This window comes from Melozone crissalis, unplaced genomic scaffold, assembly GCF_028551555.1.
Source record: "Melozone crissalis strain CALT ecotype California unplaced genomic scaffold, PUWL_Pcris_2 ptg000006l_1, whole genome shotgun sequence".
In the NCBI taxonomy this organism is placed as follows: domain Eukaryota; kingdom Metazoa; phylum Chordata; class Aves; order Passeriformes; family Passerellidae; genus Melozone; species Melozone crissalis.
The window spans coordinates 12,311,208-12,336,355 of NW_026535784.1; the positions used below are offsets into that span (position 1 = coordinate 12,311,208).

At 38.5% G+C, this 25,148-nt stretch overlaps 1 protein-coding gene across 4 annotated transcripts in view; it reads left to right on the forward strand.

Moving 5' to 3' along the window:
* The window catches only part of SORCS2 (sortilin related VPS10 domain containing receptor 2), a 519,673-nt gene that overhangs the window by 158,156 nt on the left and 336,369 nt on the right, over window positions 1-25,148 (forward strand). For all 4 annotated transcript variants that reach the window (XM_054290103.1, XM_054290102.1, XM_054290105.1 and 1 more), the window contains exon 2: window positions 15,408-15,475. In XM_054290103.1, coding sequence (XP_054146078.1) covers window positions 15,408-15,475 — 68 coding nt within the window. The remainder of the gene's footprint in view (window positions 1-15,407; window positions 15,476-25,148) is intronic.

The following is a 25,148-nucleotide window of genomic DNA, read 5'->3' on the forward strand; positions in this document are numbered from 1 at the left end:
TAGGCTTTTTAGTGTTGGGTAAATATGACAGTTGAAACACATGGTGTTTCCTTAAAAGCTGTGAATTCAAATGATGGCTTAGTGTTGAAATAAGGATATTGGGTGTTTACGATCCAAGGCAGGTCTGTCAGCTACAGAAGTCAGAGCATGTTTTCCACAAGCAGGAATAGTCCATTTGGGGCAAGTGCCAGGAAAGAGGGTAAATCTCCCTTGAGGAAGCAGTAGGGACATAATTCACAATTTTGTGAAAACTCATTAACTTATTTTCTAAGCATTCGTTCTGAATCCAGTGCCAGTCAGTATTTCCATATTTTCAATCACCAATATGGATAGTGACATACATTTGCTGATAAGTTTGTAGATAGCACAAAAATTGATAAAATTATGAAGGTTGTTGCAAACGTAATCTGAAATGGTTGATTAGATGAAAATTCAAAAATTCACTTTTATGGAGACAGATGGAGAGCTGCACATGCAAAGATATAAGGCTTTCAGGATGGAAGGCTGCTTTGGGAATTAACAACCCTGAAGTCAATGTAAGGTTTTTGGGGGTAGCTTCCTCAATGAGTAAATCAACTGAATTGATGGGAAAGAGACCTCAAGAGGTTTGTTCTTGATGCTGATATTCTCCTATATATGTATTTGTGAACTGAACCTGGAAGATGTTCTTGCTTTCATTTTTTTTTTCTCCTTGTCTCCAGCTGCAGACTTTTTCTTGACAAACTTGCTTGCTCTTCTGCAGAAAATCATTGAATTCTGCTGGCAATTAGCCCAGGGAAGCACAGACTAGTTAGAATAATTATTGCTGGAGGGGTAGGGGTAGGTCTACAAAGCCTAAGGCTAAGCAAGAGGAGACAGATTAAAACCAGCTCTTTGGAGTCTGAGAGATGAATAATATCTGGGCTTAGAAAGCTTTTGAATTTTCAGGGAGAACCTGGTGGGGTAGTTGAAAAAATGCTAATTATTTTTGTATGTATATGTATATTCATTTAGTCCCTCCTCTGCATGGCCTGATTTTATTAGGCATACTTGCCAAGTGAGCTTTCACTTTTAGGGAAAGAGGAACAAACTGTTTTAAGTTAGTTTTCCAATAGCAGAACTATGCTGGCTTATCCCAGAATCTCTGTTCCTGGAAACCTGTGGTGAGGTTCCTGTAAAGCTGTTTGTGGGTTGGCCATAAAGGGTATATCAAGACTGAGTAAGAAAATCAACTTGGCTTTGCCTTTGGTAGCTGCTGCTGCTCAGATCTGGTATTGTCACCTCAGAAATGTCCTCAGTTCTGGAGAATATATTCTGAAGATAAGGGGTGAGGGCTAGGGCGATGACCCCAAAAAATCATCCAGATGCTGAAAAGTAAGCTTTGTGAGGTAAATTGCAGGGAGGCCAGTCATTAATCTTATCAAAGAGAAAAGGTCAAAAAGTGATGTGATTACTGTGTGTAAGTACTTATTTATGGAAAAGATATTTGTCAGAAGAGGTCTTTTAATCTTCTATAAAAGCACATGACATGATCCTGTAGATAAATATCGAAGGTAGATAAATTTACTCAAGGAATAAGTCATCATTACTTGCTTGGCTGCATAAATAAATGTGGAACTCATTGCTAGAGGAAGAGGTAGGAGCAGTATATTTTTTAAAGTGTAGATAGCTACATTTTGTGCAATGTGCTTAAAGTATGTTTCTGATTTGTATGGATTTGGGTCTGGAAGTGTAGGAAGAGAGGTGAATGGACAGAGAGAACCAGGTGATCCTTTCCAGCTTCGGGTTTAGCTTCTGAGATGCCTTCAGTTTACTTCTTTCACTGGAGGGTTGTGTTTATAATGGCTGCAGATCTATAGCAACATGATAATTACCTGACACCACAGAATATCAGTCTACAGGAGGTCCCAGAAGATCCCTTTTTCTCCTGAACATGTTCTTGGCTCAAGTTGCAGTTTCACCTACCCATGTGCACCCCTCAACAAACTTAGTTCCTTCAGGGAGCTCAGGACAGCCACAGCCTGGGAGGAGGCAATGTCTGAGGTAATGCACACAAAGATCTAGATCTCTGGCTTACCACTTCTTAAAGGGAGCTTTTTTAGGAAACGTACTTCGTGCTTTTTGAGGGCCATTTCCACTGTTCAGAATTGTTCCTGCCTCATTGCTTAGAGACACCATCTTCTCCTTATGCCTGAGTCATGGCAGTCTCGATTATGGGGATTTTGTCCCTGTCTTCCCATCCCAATGTAAGAGCAAAATATCAAAATCAGTTGGAATAAATCAGAATGTTTCTGACACATAAGCCTTCAGGAACAATCACTGTATTTTACAGAAAATACAAACAGTTTTAGGGTAAGTTAAACTACAAGTACATCTTAGGAGCTAAAACCTACAGTTTAGAGAAACTAAAAGCTACACCTGCCTTTCAGGCTCTCTGAGATGCCCGAGTACAGAAATCCTTCATTTTGCAGTAAAAAGGAGCCACTGCCAGGAAGCAAAAATACTTTTTTAGTTCAGGAAAGAATTACCTTCCCTGCCACCCTAGTAACACTTTGTAGCCTTTATCCACTTGGATTCATTATGAATTTAGCCAGAAAACATTTGGCTTTGTGATCATTATCTCCCATTACCTGCTATGAGGACTGTTACATTTCACTATATCAAACACTATTAGAATTAAGGTTATAGTTGCAGAAATATCTATTTCTACAGATTTGCAGCTCAATTCTAAGCAGGAAACATTTAGCTCCAGGCAGTTATTTAATTTTTTATTTCTGCCTTTTTCCTTTGGTGTTGAAAATAAAATTTTCATAATCTTTGAAACTAAAATAAACAAACTGTCGTGGAAGCTTGCCAATTCCCACCTTCCCCCTCCTTTTTGCTTTTGTCCATCTTCCTACTTCACTTCTAGCTGCAGTGGGATGGACCCTTTTCTCTGGTCTATAAGTGTGAAATAACCATGAGAGTCACTGCAGAGCTGAAAGGTACTTAATAATTAAAGACAGATCCAGAGAAATGTATCTATAATGCATTGATTTGTGGGGGGAGGAGTAGGTAAGTTGCTTTTTTCTTTTTAAGTAAAAGAAAGAATTAGCAACTAGTCTAGGTTTTGGACACAAATCCATTTTGCAAAATTCAGATTACGCTTCTTATTATCCATCCATAATGCTGTTTCTGGAGCTGGGGAGTTGGGACTGAAGTTTGCAGATCTCTGCCTTTGTGTTAACCAGTCATGCACAGCCACAGACTGTTAGTGTTCTTTGCTCTGAGAAAATAAAAAAAAAAAAAAGAAGAGAAGGAGGGCCAACCCTAGCTACCAGGAGGCTAAAACCAAAACAAAAACTTGCCTGAACTGTGACCAGAGACCCTGCATGTTTCCCTTTTTTTCTTAAGACACTGAGGAGTAAAAAATTCTTAGGGACTGACAGATCTCCAAGTAACTTAACTCACTAAGAAAATAGGCACTCCTTTAATTAAAATAGAAACTAAGAAACAGAATTTATGTGTTTGAGTATCTGTTTCTCCCTTCCTGGGTGATGCATTTCTCTGATAGCACATTTACTGCCTGTTTATTTTATTCTTGGAGGACTTGCATTATTTCCAGATAGTGGATAATTTCTACTTCTTCACTGTAGTCCTCTGACCTTTATGTCCATAAACTGGATCTCTTCTTTCTTTTGGGAAATTTTATTTGGATCATCATCTATTGGTTCATAAGCACAACTGGTTAAGAGGTGTACGGAATATGCCTTCTTCCTGAGAAAGGCACTGCAGACTGTGTTGTGATTTGGGGAAGGGATAGATAAGCTGCAAAAAAAAGAAAAAAAAGATTGGGTAAATTACTCTCAATTTGTTGTCACAGAGATTAAAGAATTCTTTCACCTTCTCCAGACCAGGGAATATTGAGGGGGCTTGATTTCTTTCCCTGTTGATATGGAATCAATGCCCCAGAAATTGCTTAGGTGTCTGTGGGTAGTGCTCTGAGCTGGGCAGTTTGTGAACACAGGTAGAAAATCCCTGGACTGAGCTAAAATCTCCCAACATTGGGCTTTAGCATTTTTAATTTCTCTCTTCACATAGCAGTAATAGGGATACTTGTTAATTAACTAGTGTGATTGTTGTCCTTGCTCATTTTAAGTCTCAGAAAGAAAGCCTGAGCCACTTTGCTCTCTATTTTTCCTATATCATGCCCCAACTTTTTTGTTGAGACCATTCATACAAACGACTATTAAAAGTCAAATTTAAGCTTAAACAAACTTTGTTTCCTGAAGAAATGTCACTGGTCTTCTATTTGGAAAAAGACAATTCATGGAAGAATTGGCAGGGAAGATAGAAGTTTTTTTGGGTTATTTTTTCCCCCCTAAAACTTGGTCAGTTTTGACATGCTTCTGTCTTCAGGAGGTGGCTGAGTAGTCTTGAACAGATGTTTTATTCATTTTACTGTGTCTACAAAATAATCTTCTGCAGCTATTTCTTGGGCTGCACTGAAAGCCTCTTTTTCCTTCTATTTGCCTCTGAAAAATACAGGCCTACTGCCTTGTCTAAGATGATGATGGGCTTGGGAGAGGTTGGGAAATAATTTCTACTGATGAAAAGCTATTTCTCCTTCCAAAGTGGGAAAATGAAAGTAATTGAATGCTGTTTTAGACATATGGGCGATGCATTTTTCCTGTGGCCTCTAATCTTATAAAATTATTGCAAAATACAGTATTAAAAAAAATAACAACAATGTGTGTAGTTGATCAGGGATTGACATAATAGGTCTGAGGTAATTTCCAGTAGTTCTGCTTGCTTTCTCTTGTACTTTGTGAGTGAACTTTACTTCAGAAATGTCTATTTAGAGATACCTCTGGCAGTGTAAGTTCACACTGTGTGGTAAAAAAGCTTGCATCTGGAAGTTTTGCTCTAGCTATTCTCTTGCAGTGGTCTCATGTCCATTAAAAGTCAGAAATTGGTACAATTACATGCACTTAGTGGAAAATATAATGTGGTTGTTTTTCCTGTGCACAGAATGTGAGAGACAGGTTTCATCAAAACTGGACCCTTCTCTTCACGTAAGAAATTTCAAGATCTGATTTATTTTTCCTGTGTTTAGAATGGGCTCAATCCAGATTCCAGTTGGTTCAGACTTTGGGTCAGACTCTAAGTGCATGGGTATGAAAGGGGGAGGAGGGAGCAACAAAAACATCCATTTGCTAAACAACATTAAGCTGAAAAGCTGCCATTGGTTTTGGACTGCAGCTTCTGACCTCTGGCTACTGCTGTCTTTCTGTCATGGCATCACTTAAAACCCTAACTTGAGGAAAAACAATTTGCAAGGATTTAAAGGTTCAAATTTTTTTCTTTGTTTTGGGATAAGTTAATTTCCATAAGAAAAAGACTGTTGACTGGTAAACAGAGAAGACTATTCTCTAAAGTTTCAGGAATAAAATATAAGTAGAGACAGGCATTTGTAATTGAAATATAGAACAAACTCATTAGGAAAAATGATTGGAAAATAAGTAGCAATTTCAGAGAGATGCTCAATATAATGGAGGACAACAGTAAATGTCATGTACACTGTACAAAAGTTTTAACTGTCTCATAGTATAAAGTTATGTTGTAAAGAACCTTGGAATGAATTATAATGGTCATACCTACCATTTTGAAGAAGTGAAATATGGGGGTTTTTAGTAGTTAAAAAATTTAGTCTGCTGCACCTTCTGAGATGATATATATAATTTTACAGATTTCTTCAACTCTTTGTTTTTGTAGGAGGTAAGGGAAAAAAGATTTTTTTTCCATATGAAAGATTGTGCCTTTTTGGCACAGTTTGTGTTACATGTCAGGACATTGGTGGTACAGAAGCACATAACTACTGCAGACCTCCTGGCTCCACATGTGGGTGTGGTGTGGGTAGCAGTGAAAAGGGAAAGGATCTTGGGATCCTGAAAGCTTTTGGAAGATGTGGGAGTTGGGTCTGGGAACATCATGGATCAGAAAAGAAGATCCTTGGGGTTAGGCATATGGAATTTAGATGTGTCTGTTGATCCTGCTTCTCAGTTTGTTCTCACTTTATATGATGTTTTCTGCTCTGCCTGGACTTCTCCTGCAGCTTATTTAGACAGGGATTCCTCCAGACTTTCTGAGAGGGTCAAGCTGGAAGTGTAGGTCCTCAGTATGATAAATCACTAGAAACACAGTACTTCCAAAGACCTGTTCACATCTAAACTAGAGATATCTCTCTTTCTTCCTATCCTAAAGTTGGGATAAACCAGGGTAATACATCTGTCTCTATTTCTCAACTGTAAAATAAACATCATGTTAAGGGGGCACAAGACTGAAATTACCACATTTCTACAGAAAAGAGCCATGAGAAGGTGTAAGTGTAGAGGTAACTGTTCAGAAGAGTTCTAGGCATGAATTTAAAATATTTTTCTTCCTCTTCTTGTGCTGCTTGACTATTGGATCTATCCTTAAATCCGTGAAGACAGAAAACAGTAGTGCTCATGACATGAAGAAAGAAGTACTTAGCATATTTCTAAACCAATCTGTGATCATGGGGAGAGACCAACCATGAAAACCATCAGTCTTTAGGGGGAGAATTTCACATTAAGGGTTTGTGACTGAAACTGCTTTGCAGCTCTAGCTACAACCAATTAAATGCTGACATGCAAAAACTGTCTCTAAAGAATCTGTTGAATACCCAAGTCTTTACTGGAGTAAAATAAAGAAATATAGATCTCATTTATCAGGGTCTACAATCTTTCCCTGCTTGTATCTACTTGATCTGAGGGTCATTTAAAATGTATTAGAGATTTAAGATAGGAATGCGAGGCTAATTTGAAACCTGGCTCTAAGATGACTGATGATGTTATTATACTTCATAGTGGTTAAACTAAAGCACAGTGTCTGTATGACGAGAGGGATCCAAAATGATGTGCTGAAAGAGCTGTTTCTTTTCACAGATAATGCTATATAATTCCACTTAGCTTTTTTATGTCCCCATGGCTCTTAAAGTAATGGACACGTAGGGCAGAGGCTGGGTGAGGAAACACAAAAAGCTGGCAAAAACTCAGTGCTCACAGATTGGAAATCTCCTGGTTTGGCTTCAGACTGAATGTGGAGAACTTTCCAGCAGTCCCTCGGTCTCTTCCAATGTTTTCTTTGACGTATTTGGCCCCTGACCAATTTTCCCAACTGCTCCCAAGCCCTCTTTAATAGTCTCCTAACCCACTTGGATGTTCCTTCTGCTCCTTTACGCCCTTTCTATTGGCATGGATATGAAGTTCTTCTGCTTCAGGAATAATGCTGAAGATAAATGTGCTTTCATCCTTCTTCTCAAAGGGGCTCATTCCCAGTATTTTACAGTAGCTGAATTCTGTTAATGCCATTTGAGGTGTTCCAAATTTATTGTGAATGGGGCCGCAGGGAGCAGGCAGGCTTGGCATTGGAGTGGGAATGGTTCCCTCTCACATTATGCTGGGGCAGTGTGTTGGTGCTTCTGAAATGAAGTATTTTAGCAACATAAGTAAGATGAAACAGTTCAAATGAAAGGCAGTCCTAGAGAGACTAGCTTCCACCCAGGAAAAGTGGGTGGTGTTAGGCCTTGTCTATCCCTGTGTGAAACTGCAGAGAGTATGGTCCTCATTTGGAGAGGCATCCAGGCACTCCTCACTGGAAAGGTGATCAAGCTGGGGGACAAGGGGACTTCTGTTAGAAAGTATCTGGAGTATCAGCCCCAGATCTGTTTTGGGTTATTCCTGTTTTACTAGGCAGCCTGATTTTTTTTCCCAATCCATTTAATCCTCCTTACTCTCTTTTTTGTGTCATTTTCCAGCTTTAGAATAAGTAGAGTTAAAGTATCTCTGACCATGTAAATGCTGATTAGTACAACACACACGCTCCACATCACAAAAGGTGTGAAACAAGTTTTGCATCTGCCTCTGCTTTGTCTCTGGTCTTCTGACTGAAATATTAATCAGCATCACTCTGTCACTGTAATAGAACTGCCTTGGTCTTTAGCATGTTTGTCCTGGCAGAACTCCTTTCAGGTAGGAGTGTGCCCATGTTCCACTCTGTAGACCATGTTCCTATGTTTATCTTTCTCATTCATACAGAACAAACTCAGGCACCTAATATTCAGTTAATATAAATTTCAGTCCTTTTTCATGACAAAGACGAATATTAAACAGTGTGGTTCTTTGGCTGATCTTCATGAAGTATCAAAGTCCTTGCTTCCATGTACAGTGTTTATAAAGCCTTTTTATGATAGACAATTAGGTCTCATTTGAACACCATTAGCCATTTCAGAGATAATGAAATGTTATTTTGAGGACATTGTAGGTTGATGAAACCTCTGGTAAATATGATGTTATTTGGTACGATGATACTTAATCCTGTGGTTCTGGTGAAGACAGAGCAGCTGTGAGGGAGAGTAACCAATATGAGCATGTCTGCCAACAGCCCTGCGTCAAAGGAATGCTCTATCCAGCTTGTGGTATCCTCCTCTATTGCTATTTCCATATGCCTTGCATAATAATTTCATTTTTTTAAATAAAAAGCATAGTTATTTTTATATGTAAATGCTTTTCTTAAAAAAAAAAAAAGCTCTGGCCTTGAGAAACCATTTAGTGATGCAGATTAGAAGCTCAGTTTAAATTTTTATATTTTCCTATTGGGCTGTAACACTAAATGAGAGACTGGGGATATTTCACAAACTACACTTAAAATCTGATTTTTCTTTTCTGGTAGTGAATAGCTATATAATAGTGATGATGGAGGTAAACAGCTTATTTATAATATTGAGTTCTTGAAATATTTGGAAGAGACTAAAGATGCTTTACATATGGCATCTTCCAATGTTAACTCTGCTTCCTCTTGAACTTTCATGGGAATGAAAAAGAATATTCACATAATAAGTTTGGTTCTGCAGGAAGGATTGCTAATTCAATTTAGAATACATTAGTAGGGAAGATAAGTAAAGCCAGTCTGTATTTAAAAAAAGAATCACAATTAGGGGACTAGAGAGACAAGAAAAAAATATCCTTGCTTCATGCTTTAGAAATTTATTCTTTTGGCATGTTTGCAAATGTGGTTTTAAGAACTTATCAAATGCTATGTTAAATATTTAAACCTAAAAATTCCTCTGGTTGTGTAATAAAATGCAATGACAGAAAACTGGAGATTTTTGTGTCAGAGGTGACACTGTTTGAGGCTGTTTGAAAAAGAACAGGAAGTGTAATTAAGCAACTAGTTAAAATGTTAGACAGTTTCCAAAGCTGCAGATTTGATTCTAATAATTCAGACTGAGTTCCCTCCCGTTTGCTTGAGCAAGCTCTGCATCTGCAGCATGCCCAGAAATCTTGGCCCCGCACCTACTGGTTCTAGAAAGGAGCAGCAATGTGAATGTGTTGAAGTAGCAGCACTCCACATTGGCTGACCAGTTCTGCATAAACTTTGATTTTCGGAGTCTGATCATTAATAGTTATATAACAACAGTCTCTGTTCTTGTGTGGGTGGGTCAGGCAGTACCACAGAAACCTGGGCCTATCCAGCAGCCACCTGCTAACAACTGCACTAGCAGCCCAGCTGCCCGAGTTACAAGATAGGAAAATATATTTGGGAAGCCTCTTTATTTATATAGCTTCCCCAATCTTATATTTTTTTGTAGTTTTTTGTTTATTGCTGTTCTAGATGCATCTATGCCATGAACTTGTGATATCAGCTGATATGGTTACTTCAGCCATATGCCTATCTACTTCTCTGTTAAATATGATTGAAATCAGTCAGTTGATTTAGAATTAAAAGGTAGGAATGAGGAGCTCAACCCATACATATACACTGTCATACATATGGAGTGGTATCACAGAAAAAATTTCTTAGGAGCTTGCATTGAAAATCTGGCATGAGCTGGTAAAGGTTGATGGTGATGGTGTTGAAGACTTGTGTTCTGTGCTTGAACTGTAGGCTCCTGAAGGCAGTAGATTGTCTTTTTGTCCTGTGTTTGTACAGAGCTAACAGAGAATAATCTTGTTCTGTGCTAGACAGTGGATTTGATACCTAAAGTTACTTTTCTGTATGAATGTTTTCAGGGTCAATGTGTGAAGTACTGGGTTTAAAATGGTTTTGAATCTGGAAGCAATCACAACCACTGCTTTTATTCAGCTCTTGTGGATGGAAATACCTCTTAGAGAATAGGAATTGAGTCATTATTGTGTCTTACTTTGAATTATGAGTTAATTCACTGTATGGAATTATTATTAATGTTTAATACAAGTGCACTGGTATAGTCAGTGACTTCATACACAGTAAGTCCTCTCATCTCCCAATACAATTTAGTTGGAACAAATAGAAATCTAACTCTTTCAGTATTTCATATTAAATCATGTATTGCTTTTATGAACTTTATTACCAGAGAGGAGTAGAAGCTTATACAGTGAATTCTTAATAGCTCAAATAATGGTTTAAATGTTTGCTTTTTTACCTTTTATCATAGTGCTGCAACAGAGTCAACCTAAATGCCCTTTTTCTGTTTCGTTTTCCTAGCATAATCAAATTATGATGTAGTTATTAAGAGTAGTATGTTAGTCCATATAACAGCCTTGTAGTAATGTACCTTCATATTAATAATTTCCTGAATTTTACTTTTCTCTTAAGAGTCTTTGTTTTAAATAAGAGATGTGAAAATTAACATTGCTCTTAGCATGATGATTGAAGAGCCTGCTGCTGCAAAAGTGGAAATAGCTTGAGGGATTGGAGCAGTAGGTGGCTGCCTATAATTTGTTAGGGAGATTTTTGATTATTAGGTGTCAAAAAAGTTTTGGAATTACAGGGGGTGGTAGTGAAAAATTAATAGGATGTGTCCAGAACCTCTTGATCTCCCCAAAATAGTTGTGGTGTACAGTGGAATAGTTAAATAGCTGAAAAGGTGAGTGAGGCTCTGTTCTTGAGCAAAACAGCAGCTTATGTTCCAGTCATACAGGGTATTAAATGCCTCTCATAAACACTTCTTTGGATTTCAGTGGGTTCATTCACATGAATTAAATTAAGCAGATGCTAAAAAGTTTGCAGAAACTTGAATCTGTCTGAGGAGTTTATTTTCCTGGTAGCTCTGGCTGCCCAGAAGTACTTACAGCATGCTCTCACTGTCTAAAAACTTGAGAAAAGACAAAAACTTGCAATCATACTTATAATTGTGCATTTGAAAGTATGAGATTTTTGCTATGAAACTTCTACATAGATTAAAAATATCCCAAAACCTAAAATCAAAAATGTCAGGGGTCAAATAAAACTTTATCTGTAATGATCTGCATGTCGATAGAAAAAGAGAGATCTTTGTTAAGAGTGGTCCATGAAAAAAAAGCATCATGGAGGGAGCATGGGGAAAAAATAAAATAGTTTTCCAAAAGTTGATGTTTATCAAAAGGAAAAGGACATTAGCAAATCCTCCACAGAAAGATAAAATATAAACACCCGGAAAGGTGATTGATCTAGAATTCATTCCTTTTTCCCTTCTCAGCCCCCTTAGCTTGCATGGTGATGAAAAGAGAGGATTAAAATGGGCTTCTTAAAGCCAAAATTTTATTAGGAAATGATTAAAAGCACATTGTGTCTTGTAAAGTGAAGTTGTTCTCTTTTCAGCCCAGCCTTGCTGCAAAGCATTTTCAGAGGAGAGCAATGGGAAAGGAGAGGGGATAAGCATAGATCATTCTAACTTTCATTATTCACGGGTAATAATAGCTGGAATTTTCCATTTGTTTTTCTGGTCTGTCATTCACTGAAAACCCAGTGCACCCCTGAAGACAGCTCTATATCCAGAAAGAATTTTGGATCAAAACTTATTCAGCTCCTTTGTTTGAAGAACAGTTTGGAGCTGTGGCTACTGAGAATTCACACAGGCAGAACGAAGTTATGGAAGCAGGGGAATGATGTGGGAGAATCAAAATTCCATCTGTGCACCCCACTGTCACTCTCCCCACTAAAAAAGGAGGGAGGAGGAGGAGGTAGAGAAATTTCTGAAGGCCCAACACAGAGAAATTGACTGAAGCTAGTTATTTCTTGCATGGAAAACTAACTTCTAATGCACATTGCATTTGATTCTTGGAATTCATAAGGGATTTATCTGCCATACCATGGCACATAGAGAGAAATACTGGCTTGATGGAGAGGCCTTTACCAAAGGCTTTGGTAAAGAAGCAGGTAATAGAGTATCAATTTTGTAATAAAAGCTGAAAGTTTTCACTTTCTTTTTTTCCCTTTTGTATTTTTGTCCAGAAGCACCATCAGATATTCACAGGTCCCTAGCACACAACAGAAATCATTGTTGTCATCTCCATTATCATACTCTGGGAGGGAACTCAAAGAAATGTGGGCAAATTTAAGTTTAAATGGTTTAAAATGGACTCACAAGTCTCTGAAAGTCTGAATGGAGTGGAGATTTCTAGATAATCCTATAAATTCAACTTAAAGTAAAAAAATCTGATAAATCTTAATTATCCTTCATTGCCTACATTTAATTTAGCTGTAAAATAATAAGAGAAAAAAGTTAAATTTGTTGTTGCTGTCCATGACTGATGGTAATATGAGCTGGTTAAGAATCATATCCTTGATCACTGCTCAGTTGCTGCTATGTCTCTCCCCATCACAGGCCACCCAAGCACTTTCACTAGAGAGCCATGTGTATGAACCACTGGCTTCAGTCCAGCCTGTAAAATCCTCGTAATTATGGAGTCTCATTAAAATGAAATCAGTGAAATAGGCTTCTGCTCTTAAAAATGATGGGTAGAATCCAGAGATCCTGAAGACCTTTATGCTTTCACTGTGAAATAATTCTTTCTGTTCTTTGGATCTATCTATTAATTTAGAAAAACTGCCATTATGGTCAGCCTGGATCCTGTTTTCAGGATCACTTGAAAAGGTGCCCTCATGCAAAAGGACTGTGTTGTAAAATCTGTTAAATAGCTGGCCTCCATTATTCAGATACTGGGATGAAATCCACTGGCAGAGTTGACATGATGGTCAGCCCCTCAGCAGCTTCATTCTTCTTAATTCATGACAGGAATCTGCTAATGTTATTAGAGAGTTCAGAGATGGCTTCTGATGGCTTTGTTTTTCCTACTAAGTCATTCTCTCTACTTCCAAAGTACAAAATAAGGTGCAAACTTAAATTTTTACATGAATTTATACGGCAGATTAGGAAGTACTGACATCTGTTTTTCAGAGCTCTGACTCAGTTTAAAGCACCAATCCTGCAGCATCAAGAAGATGTTTTACTGCTTATGGCTGCTCCCCACTGCAGTTTGCAGTTTCCTGAAAGCCATTCAGTTGAGGTGTGTGGAACAGCAGTGCCTTTCTGGTTTGGTGTGTGCATGCCCAGATGAACTGCAGCTAGCCAGCAGTACCAGGAGCCTGGCAGTCTTCAACATTCCTGACAGGTGCTGAGCTACAAAAATGGCTTTTCTGGAAGGTTCTTGGTTGATGCATCCGTACAGGTTATGCTCAAAGTAGGTAAGACTGAAGATGACACCATAGGATTTTCTGTGTGTGATTTTAACCTGTTTAATTCAGGAATGGAACATTGGGCTTAGCCTCTGGCAGGATAGCTCCAACACACATTGCTGAAAATTATCTGAATTTTAAAATTTCTAATTCTAGGATGTACAGGGATGAAGAAAGTTGGTTCACCAAGTTCAGGATTCAGCCTCCATTTCTGCATAAATGGAAGGAAAGAAAGTATAATCTCTTGTATTTTTAGGTATTTTCTTTTTTATTTTCATGTACCAAGTATGCATTCTTATATCTCTTAAAAAATAAATTCCAGATCAGTTTTTGTGACTTAAGAGGGATTATACTTGTTTGGAAAGGCACAGTTGGAAACTTTTTCCTTAATAATTAGAGCCAATAGATGCTCCCAATAGTGAAGTTTCTTTCTTTTTCTTCTTAACTGCAAGCACCAGTAAAAGCTGCAGTTAAGACACTGATGATACAATAAATAGCTGACCTGGTAGAACGTGCTTGGGCTGTAGCCAGGAATTTCCTCCACAGATACAATCTCCTTTAGAAAATGGTTCTTTCCCTTCACTTTGTAAGTCTTGTAGTAACCTATTTTTTTTCTTTTTTTATGCCAAAAGTTTTATTTTTATAAGTAATCAAATCCCAAAAGAGTGATCTGGTAAGTTGTGGCTCTTTTGAGAATAGGAGTGAATAATACTTGTGAATTATGGATTGTTCCCACTTTTGCTTATCTCAATATGTGTTGTGAGTTTATTAGATTTGGCTAACCCTTGAGTGAGACTGGTATTATACCTCAGTTCTGTAAAACACTGAATTATTTCCATGTGATAACATCTTCAGTCTGTAATTCTGTTTTCTTACAATCTCCAGCATACAAGGAGTGCAGCATAAATGTATCATTGGCATATTTAGTTATCTGAATAATCAAAGTGAACACCTACAGTTGCTGTTTGCTGTAGATTTCATCTGGTGGTCAGAGCAGAGCAGTGCCAGGTAAATAACAGCTTGCCCCAAACTGTTTGAGACTGGTGTTGACCCCACATTAAAGAAAGCCTCCAGCTGTGCAGGGGACCAGCCTGTTCTGCCTCTCTGGGGTTGCCATGAGCATGTGGCTCTAAGAGCCACAAATATGGACTGGCAGCAAATGAAAGAAACCTGTAAAAGATCCAAACATAAACCATAGTACTGAGCTTGATACACTGCTTGTGGACTAGAGCTTTACATTATTTGACCAGTAAATTTGTCACTTGTTGAGCAAATGGAAAATATTTCTTGCTGACTGTTTTCAAAGGATGAAGATGTTTTGTGGATAAAATTTGCTTGTGTGTTTTGTTGGCTGTTGCTGATGCAGATGAGTAATTTATTGAGCACAGAGCTGGTTCATGAAGGGGAAAAAGTGATTCTTCAAGAAATGAAAAGTGATAGCTATGAAAGTTGCATTGCTGATTTTGTGAGGAAGGCCAGAGCTCTTTTTCCCCCTGATTTTTTTAATCTGGATAGTCAAAGTTAATCACCATTGTTTAACATTTTGGATTTAAAAAAAAAATTGTGTCTGTAGAGTTGCCTCCTAAATTTAAACAAGCAACCAGGTTGTTTTTTCCTAATCAGAAAGTCATAAAGATTCCTTGAGGACTGTCTGCTGGTGGTGGTGGTATTTATGTGACAATTCCAACTCCATTGTTTATGTGAAATGAGCAATCTTTCACAGTCACCAGGTTTGCAGAAAATTTCAAGTGCTGAAATCACTCTTCCCAGAAAGAGAAATGAAAAAGCCAGGCTCAAAAGCAAAACTCTAAGAGTTAAAATGAGGTCAAATACTTCTCAGGTTTTCAGAAGCCTCGCTTTTGCTTTTCCCAAAATCATGCTGCCCATGTCTGTTTCTGTTTCTACATCAGTTTACATATTTAAATCTATTTATTCTAATTTTCTTTTAGGTGATCCTGATCCTTACCAAGTATTATCATACTGACATGGGGAAAGTTCTGGAGAGCTCTTTGTGGAGGTAAGTCCTCTGCTTTTTCTATAATCTTCACTCCTGTCGTTCTTGGAATAGATGCATCCCTTCCTTTTCCAGACTGCTGCTGGGCTGAGTTGGTAGCTGACTGATGCTACTGTGGTAAGATTATTGAGATTGTCATCAGCTCCTACTCCTTCTCTTCCTTGGATGCATTCCTTGTTGTTGAATTAGAGTTTGTAATGAGTTTTAACAGTAGAAACAAAGAGTGATGGAGAACATAAGGTAACTTCTTGATGCTACTTTGCAAGCTGCCATGTTTTTCCTTTTCCTAGAAATTGTGCATCAGACTTACTCAAGAAGTTTGAAATGCTTACTGTGTTGGGATGTGTCCTTTGGGAATTCTTGCTGCTTGAGTAGTGTACTGAGGTTAGTAAATAATCCTGCTTTCAAAGTAGTTAGGATTGCCTGGATAAAGTATACCAGCAGTGAAGCTTATATTGTGTTTTATGACAACTGGGAATAAATAGTTATCCAAATCAATTTCTAAACTGATTCTTATTCCCATAATACCCGTGAATTAAGATACCAATATGCTCATTGCCTGTGTGTGCACAGATTGCACAAAATTTTCCACAACAAATATTTTATGGACCCCTCAGGTACATTTGAAAAGCTAAAGTATTTCACTGTTATCAATAAATGTGATACTACACCAGTATTTGCTCTGCTGGTTTTGCTGGTTATCTCTAGCAGTAGAAATGACAGGAGAGTTAAATTCAAATGTAGATCATAAGCTTTGGGTCTAGAAACAAATAGTTTATCTAAAACCTCATGGTTTAGGTACGTACAAACTTCATGCTGTCCTAAGAGCTTGTATGGGGATTTGACCTTCAGCTGTGAGTGTAAGGACCTTTACAGAGACAATCCAAGAAAAGGACTGGGTAGGGGAATAGGGAGTGGGAAAAGTCTGTTTCCAGGACATGCTGAAAAACAGCATTATTACTTATTTTGAAAGAGGTGGCCTTGTTTTAACTGTGTGGAGTTTCTCAGTGACAGTGCTTCTGTAACAACTTGTTGTCATACCAGTGTCTGAATAGTGCTCAGTCTGGCCAGGGCCAGTGGTCCATGCAGAATAAGGGTATTTCTAGTTATAAGAAGGAGGTATTCAGGAAAGAGAGTAAGATCAAATGGAGACTGCCCTTTTTAGGGCTGTGACAGTTTGTTTGTAACTATCCTTTAAACTTAAAAGATGCAAAATTTATTGCACGTTTGTTTCTGTTTTAATTTTTGTCCAACATCTTGTGCAAATAAGACAACCAAATGACAGTTTGGATACTCCCAACTGTGTAAGCACACATTGCTTTCCTGTTATTTGTCAGTGGCCCTTACAACATATGCAATATATTTCAAGTTTTCCAATTCATACTTCAGAGTATCTATCATAGCCTTTTAAGCATTTTCAGTTGGATTCTTCAAAATAAACTCTTTGGTCTTTTAAAATAAACATAAACCAGGCTTCAGATAATGTTTCTTTCTTTGGAGAACATAAACACTTAAAACAAGGTCATCCAGACCTTGCTGACAGCTGGTGTAAAAAACTGGTGTGAACTGCATTCAAATAAAATTGATACTAGCGTGCATCATCTGGAAATCGTGCCTTTTTACTTACAAGAAACAGAAGTACCAGATGCTGGCACAGGTCAGGTCCTGCCCCAAGGGCTGGGCACAGATGTCCCCAGGGCTCTCTCTCAGTGATGTCAGGCTTTGGGGATGTGCTGGGTGCCCATGGCTCCACTTTAGTGCAGCAGCAGGGATGGGACCTTGGGGGACTCTCCTTGGGTATGTCTTGCAATTTCACAGGGCACAGACCAGCCAGGGTCTGGGCATCAGAGTGCCCTGGGCTGTCCACTTTGTCAAGAGAGCCCTTGGGAGCTCACTCCTGGATGTGATGATGCCAGAACCTGCTGAGCCAGGGATGGGGAGGGAGGCTGGGGCTTGCTGACCAGACAGGCTGGATGGGTTCTGAGTCACCTGGTCCAGTGGGAGGTTCCCTGCCCATGGCAGCAATGTTGGAACTAGATGGTCTTTCAGGTCCCTTCCAACCCAAACCAAACCATTCCATGATTCTGTGGTTTCTAAAACCAAGGTGGAATAGCTGAAAGGAAGTGAGTGCTTAAGATAAGCTCTTGGGCCAGGGGGTGCTGCCTGGGTGATCCATGCCTGGATATGTTCTGGGCTCACCTCCTTCCTCCACCTCTGCCCTCTGTGACGAAGTAGAGACAGTTGTCAAACTGGAAGAGTTACAAAGTGCTGGAAAAGTGCAAATCAGACCAACTATTGCAAAAGTATCAAATAGTGCCCTCTCTGTTGAGATGTAGCTCAGTATTTGTACTAAATAACTGAATGAAGCTGAAGTCCCTTTACAGTCAAGGGACTTCTGTGTAAAATGGTTGGAGCTTCACCCCTTTTCATCCATGTTTGCTGATGGAACTGTGCTGTTGCATTCATATTGGCAGCCTGCCTAGAATGTATAATGTATATATTTTTCAATATTTTTGTTTAATTCTCTTTTGCATTCTTATTTGTATCAAGCAAATATGCCGTAAAACAGGTGTGAAAAATGATACAGGTTTTTTTTTATTAGCAGAGAAATGCCATTAATCTGGTTCTGTGCCCTAGTAGTAACAGACCCTCTCCAGTTATTTCCCGAATTGGCCCAGTGTTTTTGTTCCTATGTTGCCTGGCTAGATAATACCAGAAATCATATTATCTAAGTCATTATGTGACTTAGTCACTAAGTGAAAGTAAACTAGTTTTATGAACTGATCAATTCTGACTAGGGTCATTTTTTAATGTTAATATCCTGATTTCTCTTTCTGGTTAAAAATTAACCTACCTTGATGTTTAACAGTTATTTTGTTACTTGAAACTGCATCTTCCATCTTCTAAAACATATTTCCACTTCATCTCTTTCCTTTTCTCCCATCACTCAAAAGAATTTTTTCCCCCTTGTTTAGTGGAACAAAGAATGAGAAGAGATGGTGTAGTGATCCTTTTTTGTTCTTAGTGACTTTGGAGCTGCAGTCAGACTTTGAAGAGTGATGCAAATGGTGGTGAAAAACACCAGTCAGAGGTACCTGCCTAGGTGGGGGAACTCTGTATGAAGATGATGGATGGGTGGATCTTGGTGATGCATTTTTGTACCTCTGCAGAGCATTGTCAGTTTGTGTAGGTAACTTATGCTTGCCCACATAAGTCAGGTTACAGGCTTGGGAGACCTAAATTTGAATTACTTTAGAATTTTTTACTGTTGAATAAATTGGGAAACTAGTACTGTTAATGAAATGATTAACAGGGTTTTTACTTGTAACAGCCATGTCTGGTTGCACTGAAGAGGTGAAGATAAAATGCTGATGGAAGTATGCAGTTAAAAATACCAGACTGTGCTTCTTTAGTCAGCTACTTCTGATGCTTTCTTAATTTGCTTATTAAGTAATTGTCAAGGTGTAAATTATGTAATTATTTTACTCAAAATAAGGTAGGGAAATAAATAGAGATAACATTGGTTGCCTCTTGAATATAAATTAAAATTACTTTTTGAGAAGGAACAGAGCATTGTTTTCAGGTCTACTTTTAGAGTTTCCAAACTGTGGTACATATTGGGGATACAGGTTGGTTGTCATGTTAGAGCTCATTAGCATACTGAAAAAAATTGAGAATTCAAATACTAAAATTACTGCAACAAGTTGTGCATACATAGAAGATACTTTACATACTAGAGCTGTTTGTGTCAGAGTTCACACACATATTTATCCAGCATATTTGCAATATGAAGGAGCTGAAACCAGCTGACCATTTAGGTTGAGTGTGTGTTTGCATATGCTTTATGGACCCATTTGTGCACAAATATGTAGATGCACATATTTTACAACTTCAGATAACTCCTTGCATCTGTTGAATGCCTGCAACTTTAGATATAAGTATTAAATTTTACAATTAAATAGTTTAACTCTGAATTAGTAACCACTATGAAATGAATGGTAATACTTATCTGAGTTAATTACTCCTAATAATATTGGAAATATAGATTATTATTATTACTCAATTTTATACATGGAACAATGGAGATGGTAATATTGCTGAAGGTTATGCAGCGGTGACTCAGCACTGTATGGCCATGGAATTACCCTCCAACCCTGTGCTTAGACTGGCTCAGAGTCCTGTTACTGGTAGACATACAGCCTTCCCTTTCTTAGCTTGATCTAAGCAATGAATAATAGATGCTGCTGATGATTGCTAATAACGTTTTGATTGCATATTATCAAGCTGTAATGATAGAGTAATGCTAAAGTGGCTTGCTGTGTAATTGCCATTGTTCCCAATGGCATCACCATGTTGTTGCTGCTTCACCACAGCAAAACAAATGACATTACTTGATGTTAACTGCACTGTTGGATCCTCTTAGCTTTGCCTGCTGAGTGCTGGGTAGTCCAAGATGTTGGTAGCCCTAGATGAATGCTAGGTAGCCCTGTTTTCAGAGATGTTGGGTTGTTTTGCCCCATGTTATTGCTAAAGAAATACTAAATGAAGAAACTTCCCCACCTCCTTAAATATTTTTTGATATCCCAGCTGAGCTTTCTGGGAGTCCTTACTCCAAAATCAGCCTGAGGGGGAAGGAAAGTTGAAGAGCTGTGGGAGGTTGAAAGTCTCGATCAGTGGTGGCAGGTAGAGGCGAGAACAGTCTGGAGAGCCTCCCAGACAGCATTGTGCTGGCCAAATCCCAAGGAGCCAGGAATATCCTGGCTGTGGTGGCACAGCTCTTCCTGTCTGCACCCAAACAAGCCACCTATTCAAGGACAAGGCTCACTTGTGCAAGCCTGCTGGCCATCAGGAGGGATTGGGGCACAGTGACTGCAGGGGGCTTTGGGCATTGACAGAGTGCAGGCCTACACTAAAGTAAAAATCCAGACTACAAAGAGCAGGAGATTCTTTTAAGGTGGATAGAGTGAACAGCATACGGCTCAGGAAAGTAAAATTTCCAGATGGCTCACAGAATGTGTGAAAATGAATATGGACATTTGTTTCCAAAATCTTTGGACTTGTAGGTGAAATTAATTTCAGCTGTTTCCTGAAATAATTTTAAAAGGAAAACAAAACCCCCCAATATACAGTTCAGTGCCCCAGTGAAATTTTTGGTATGAAGTACTGTTTAATAAATGAGCAACTGTATTCTGCAACAACTTGCACTTCCAGATGGCCTTATACTGTGCTCTGCTTTGAAAAATGACTTTGTAGAAATGGCCCCAAGGGATGAAGTTATTGAGTCTGTGATTTTCATATCAAATTTTCTCCTTCCAAGTCAAAAACTAAAAAGAAATGGCTTTCTAATTATTAGCCCAGTGAACTCAGCTTGGGATCTAATGTCTAGCTGTGCCTTCTCTAGTTAATGCATCATCATGAGTAATGCAAGTTCTGCAGTCAAAATAGAGTGTTCTCAATTATACCTGGGCAGCTCTTTTGTGCTCATATTATATCCTTATTTACACCTGTTCCACTGAGCAAAGGTTTTGGGCAGCATTGAAAAGGCAGTCTTAAAATTAGAATTTTCTTTTTCTTACTGAACAACAGATTTTTTTATGCTCTCTTTGATCATATTTGCATATTCATGTAATAGTATTACAAAGACTTTCATTGTCTTTGCTGCAACTTGCATTGTCTTGCTAATACTCAACAGTGTGCCATTATGAATTGAATTGTGCAGGAAAATCTTTATTTTAAATTTATTTTGGAAATATAAAATGTGCTGTAAAACCATAGTTAAAAAGTGGATGTAGTGGGTTTCAGCATTTCAGCAATGTTTTATTATGGGTGTCAGAAGGAAAAATATGTAGAAGGTAAAGGAAATTAAATAAACATATCTTGACAAACCTTGGAATGTGCAAGGAATTGAAGAGGTGATTATTGATGTTTTTAATGGGTAGTGGAATTGATTCAGGAGCACAGAGGGTGCTGCTGTTGCCATGTGTGCTCTAAGGGAAGCATGACCTACCATTGACTTTCTGAGCCCAAGCCCAGCACAATGGGTTAGCAGTAACCTTGTTGGTGCTTTGGTGTTCCACTCATCCTGCCATGTTTTGGCTGTAGCTGCTGGCCTTTCAACAGAGGAATGAAATTTGGGACTGTTCTCTGAGTTGTGACCTGTAGACTCCTCTGAAAGAGATGTCTTTTAAAAGGCTTTCCTTTTGAAAGGCACAGGATTTAGCTGAAGCAGGCACTTTTTGGTTTGTGTTGCCATATTAGCATTTAATAACTATTTTGATGTCTTAGTGTGTATGAAGGTCTGAAGTGAAGAAAAATATATCCTACAAGCAAGTAAAAGTTACCAAATAAGTCTGTCCAAATTTCTTCACAAATTTCTGTTGGTCGCAGATGTGAGTGCTGTGTCACAACTACTTTTCCATGTCTTCAACAACTTGGAATAACGATGATGACTCTGAATGTTAACATGTTTCTGCACTAGCTTGTGATCACATAGAGAATATCTGACATGCAAATTAAGGTCCAGTTAGAAAGCTGTGATTTATGTAGTTAGGAAAAGGGCTCTTGCAGTACACTTGTACTTATTGAAGCTGATTGCAGCATGTCTGCTGAACATGTTAAATACATCTTGGAGCATGAAACCTTTGCTGCTTTACAGGTTGATCCCCCCTCCCCCCCCTTTAATCCTCCTTCTGGAAAATGAATTAGGTAATTTCAAGATATAACTCATAATGAGTGAGTCAATTTATTGAGAAAGAATAGCCATTTATTTTAAATGGCTTAAGAATCCTTTTCTCTTGTTTGAGTAACTTGAGCCTAAGTAATAGAATTTCTGATTCCTTTAACTAGTGCAGCAGACTTTGTGGGAATTTTACCACAGGTTTCTGTTTTAAGTAGACTCTGTTTGGCTGAGACTGATGGTAACAGAATTGATCTTTCCTTCCCAAGACCCATGCAGGTTGGTAGCAGTAGGATGCTTAGAAAAGTTGCTTTGCTGGTGTTTCCTCAATTTTGTCATGGTATTTTATTAAAAAAGCCTCCCTACAAGAAATGATCCTCTTTCTTGCCAGCCTCAGCAGACAGGTTTAAGGTGAGAAACAGGAAATCCTGTCTTTCTATGCATTAGTCATCCATGGGGCTTGTGATTTTCTTTTGCCCTCTCTCCCTGCATAAAATAGAGAAGTTTTGCCCATGATCCACACTTCTATGTGAGCAAACTGAGAACAGCAATCTTGGGGCTTTTATTGTGGCATGATCTCTCTGTCCTAAGTTCATATGAAAACAGTTGAGCCATCAAATTTTTGGTAATCAGAGGTGCTTTGCTGGATTTTCATCTATTAAGTCCCACTGTCAGCAGGCTGGCACAGCAGGGAGGTGCAGGGCCCATAACCTGGGGCAGATGGAATGACACCATCTCTTCTTTCTCTCTCTCTCTGTGTCTCTCTCTATATCTATATATGTATATATATATCAATGTTTCCTTTGCCACTCTGCAAAATGAAATAAATGAGAAACCACAATCAAAGCAGCTAGTTTCATTGCTCATTGCATTTGCATGATGGTGAATGAGGTGTAAAACCTGGGATAGGATATTTTTTTAAAACCTGAAAAGGATGAAGTCATGATGCCAGGGAACTTGTGATAAGGTACATGTGACATTCCACTCAGCAGCCAGTGATGCTGCTGGTTCCACCTTCATTCCACCATCCCATTCTGTGGTCTTTTTTGAGAATCTGCCCTTACTCTGCTTTCCTCACTTGGTCTTTTGTTTCTTGGGAATACAGGAAATTTGGAGAACTGATTGTGAGATTCCTATCAGGGCTGGGGCTGCAATACTGCATTAACACTAACAAAAGGAAGGTGCTGTGATGTTTATGGATGTTTAATGTTTGTGCCCTTAAAGGTTTTGGCTTGAGCCTGAGAAGGACAGGAGTCCATCAAAGAGCACGGACGCACCATGAGACTCATCTGAAAATACCCATATTTTCCCTATGAGACAGCTGATGGCACAGTGTCTTTTCATAGCTGATCTTCGAAGATACCATTTTGCAACCCCCTGTTGCATGTCTTAGAGTTGAGCGCCTTGTGCACTGACATGGTGTGTGGAATGTGAGCAGCTTCACTCGGTCCTGCAGCACATGCAGCCTGCTCCAGAGCATCCACTGTGAACTGATTGCAAATTAATTTGGTTGTTGGGACTGAATGAATGAACAGCTGCATGGTTAATTATGCAGAATGGTATAGAAAAATGTAGTGTTAATGTTTTATACCCTCATTATCTCTGCAGTGGGGAATATATTTTTCAGTGTGAAAATAACAAAGGCAATATTTCCCACATAATTTATTTATTAAGATCATCGTATTGTTAGGCAGCTTTCTCTGCTTTAATTTTGTAAGAATAGGGAAAATTAAAAACTCAATACAGCAATACAGGCCAGTTTCTAAAATGTAAATATAATCTCGCATGCTGAGGAATTTGAGGGTGTAGGTAGATGACAAAAATGAAATACATTTTACAGTAAGATTTAAATGTCTTGATTTTTTTTTTTGGGGGGGGGGGGCATTCTGAAATACAGAATGCTAGTTCAGGGCTCTTCCTCCCTCTCCTTGCAGCCTCTCATTGAAAAGATGGCTGATCATATGGCAATTAGTCAATTGAATCTCTGTTCAGGTTAATTTAAAAAAAAATATTTTGGGGAGGTTTATGTGTAAGTTGAGTTTGTCCTCTCCAGCTCCCCTTATTTCTCCCTCGGTGTATTTTCCTTCTATTGCATATAGAACAGGAATAGCAAGTTACTATGTTTCAACAAATACCTATTCTTGAGCTAACCTTCAAAAAGGATATTTTACTTTCTCATTGATTTTTCTCTCCTAGTGGCCTATTTTGGCCAGCTGTTATCCTCCCTCTCTCACAGAACTGGTTTGTCTCTTCTGGGCCTGATTGCTTCAGTCTAGAATGGAGAAGCTGCTTTTTAGATGAGGTGTGAAGTAAGTTTTGGTATTTTGGCCTAATATATCAACTCAAAACCTGTTTTTTTGAGGCTGTTCCAGAATTGATATCCTTCTGATGGCAGGGCTTTCTCCTCACAGTTGCTTTGACAGACTGTAGGTATTTCAGTGACCTGTGAATACATCTTATCCCAACTTTCTATCATAGGATCTGTAATTGTCATTTTGGGCAGTAGTGGGGCAATAATTGTTATCACCTATTTGTTGAAAAGCATCTGTGTGAGTAAAAAATTCTTTTTTTTTCTTTTTCTTTTTTTTTTTTTTTTCAAATCTGGTATGTATTTTCTTTGCCAAATGAATATAACTTTTCTTGAAGAGTGTGCATGCAGCTCTAATGATGCCCCTTGATAAAAAGGCATCAGAGTATCAGTGAAATACAACCAGCCCTGGGCAAAAGCTAGGGAAGCAAGTAGAGACATGTGGTAAAACATTCTTAATATCAAAAACCCTTAACAATTGGGTTCAAAAGCATCTATGTCATTCAGCCTTTTGATAGTCTGGCTTCCAAGCTTTCCTTTCTGGCAGGAAGCGGATGTATGGTTCTGCTTTCTGTGTGATTTAGAACAGTTTTCTGTGATGCTGATCTTTCCTTAGGATTGTTGGCTGTTCTGAAGACTTCAGGTAAAATTATTTAAAATTTTACTCTCCTCCACGAATTTGGAAACTTATC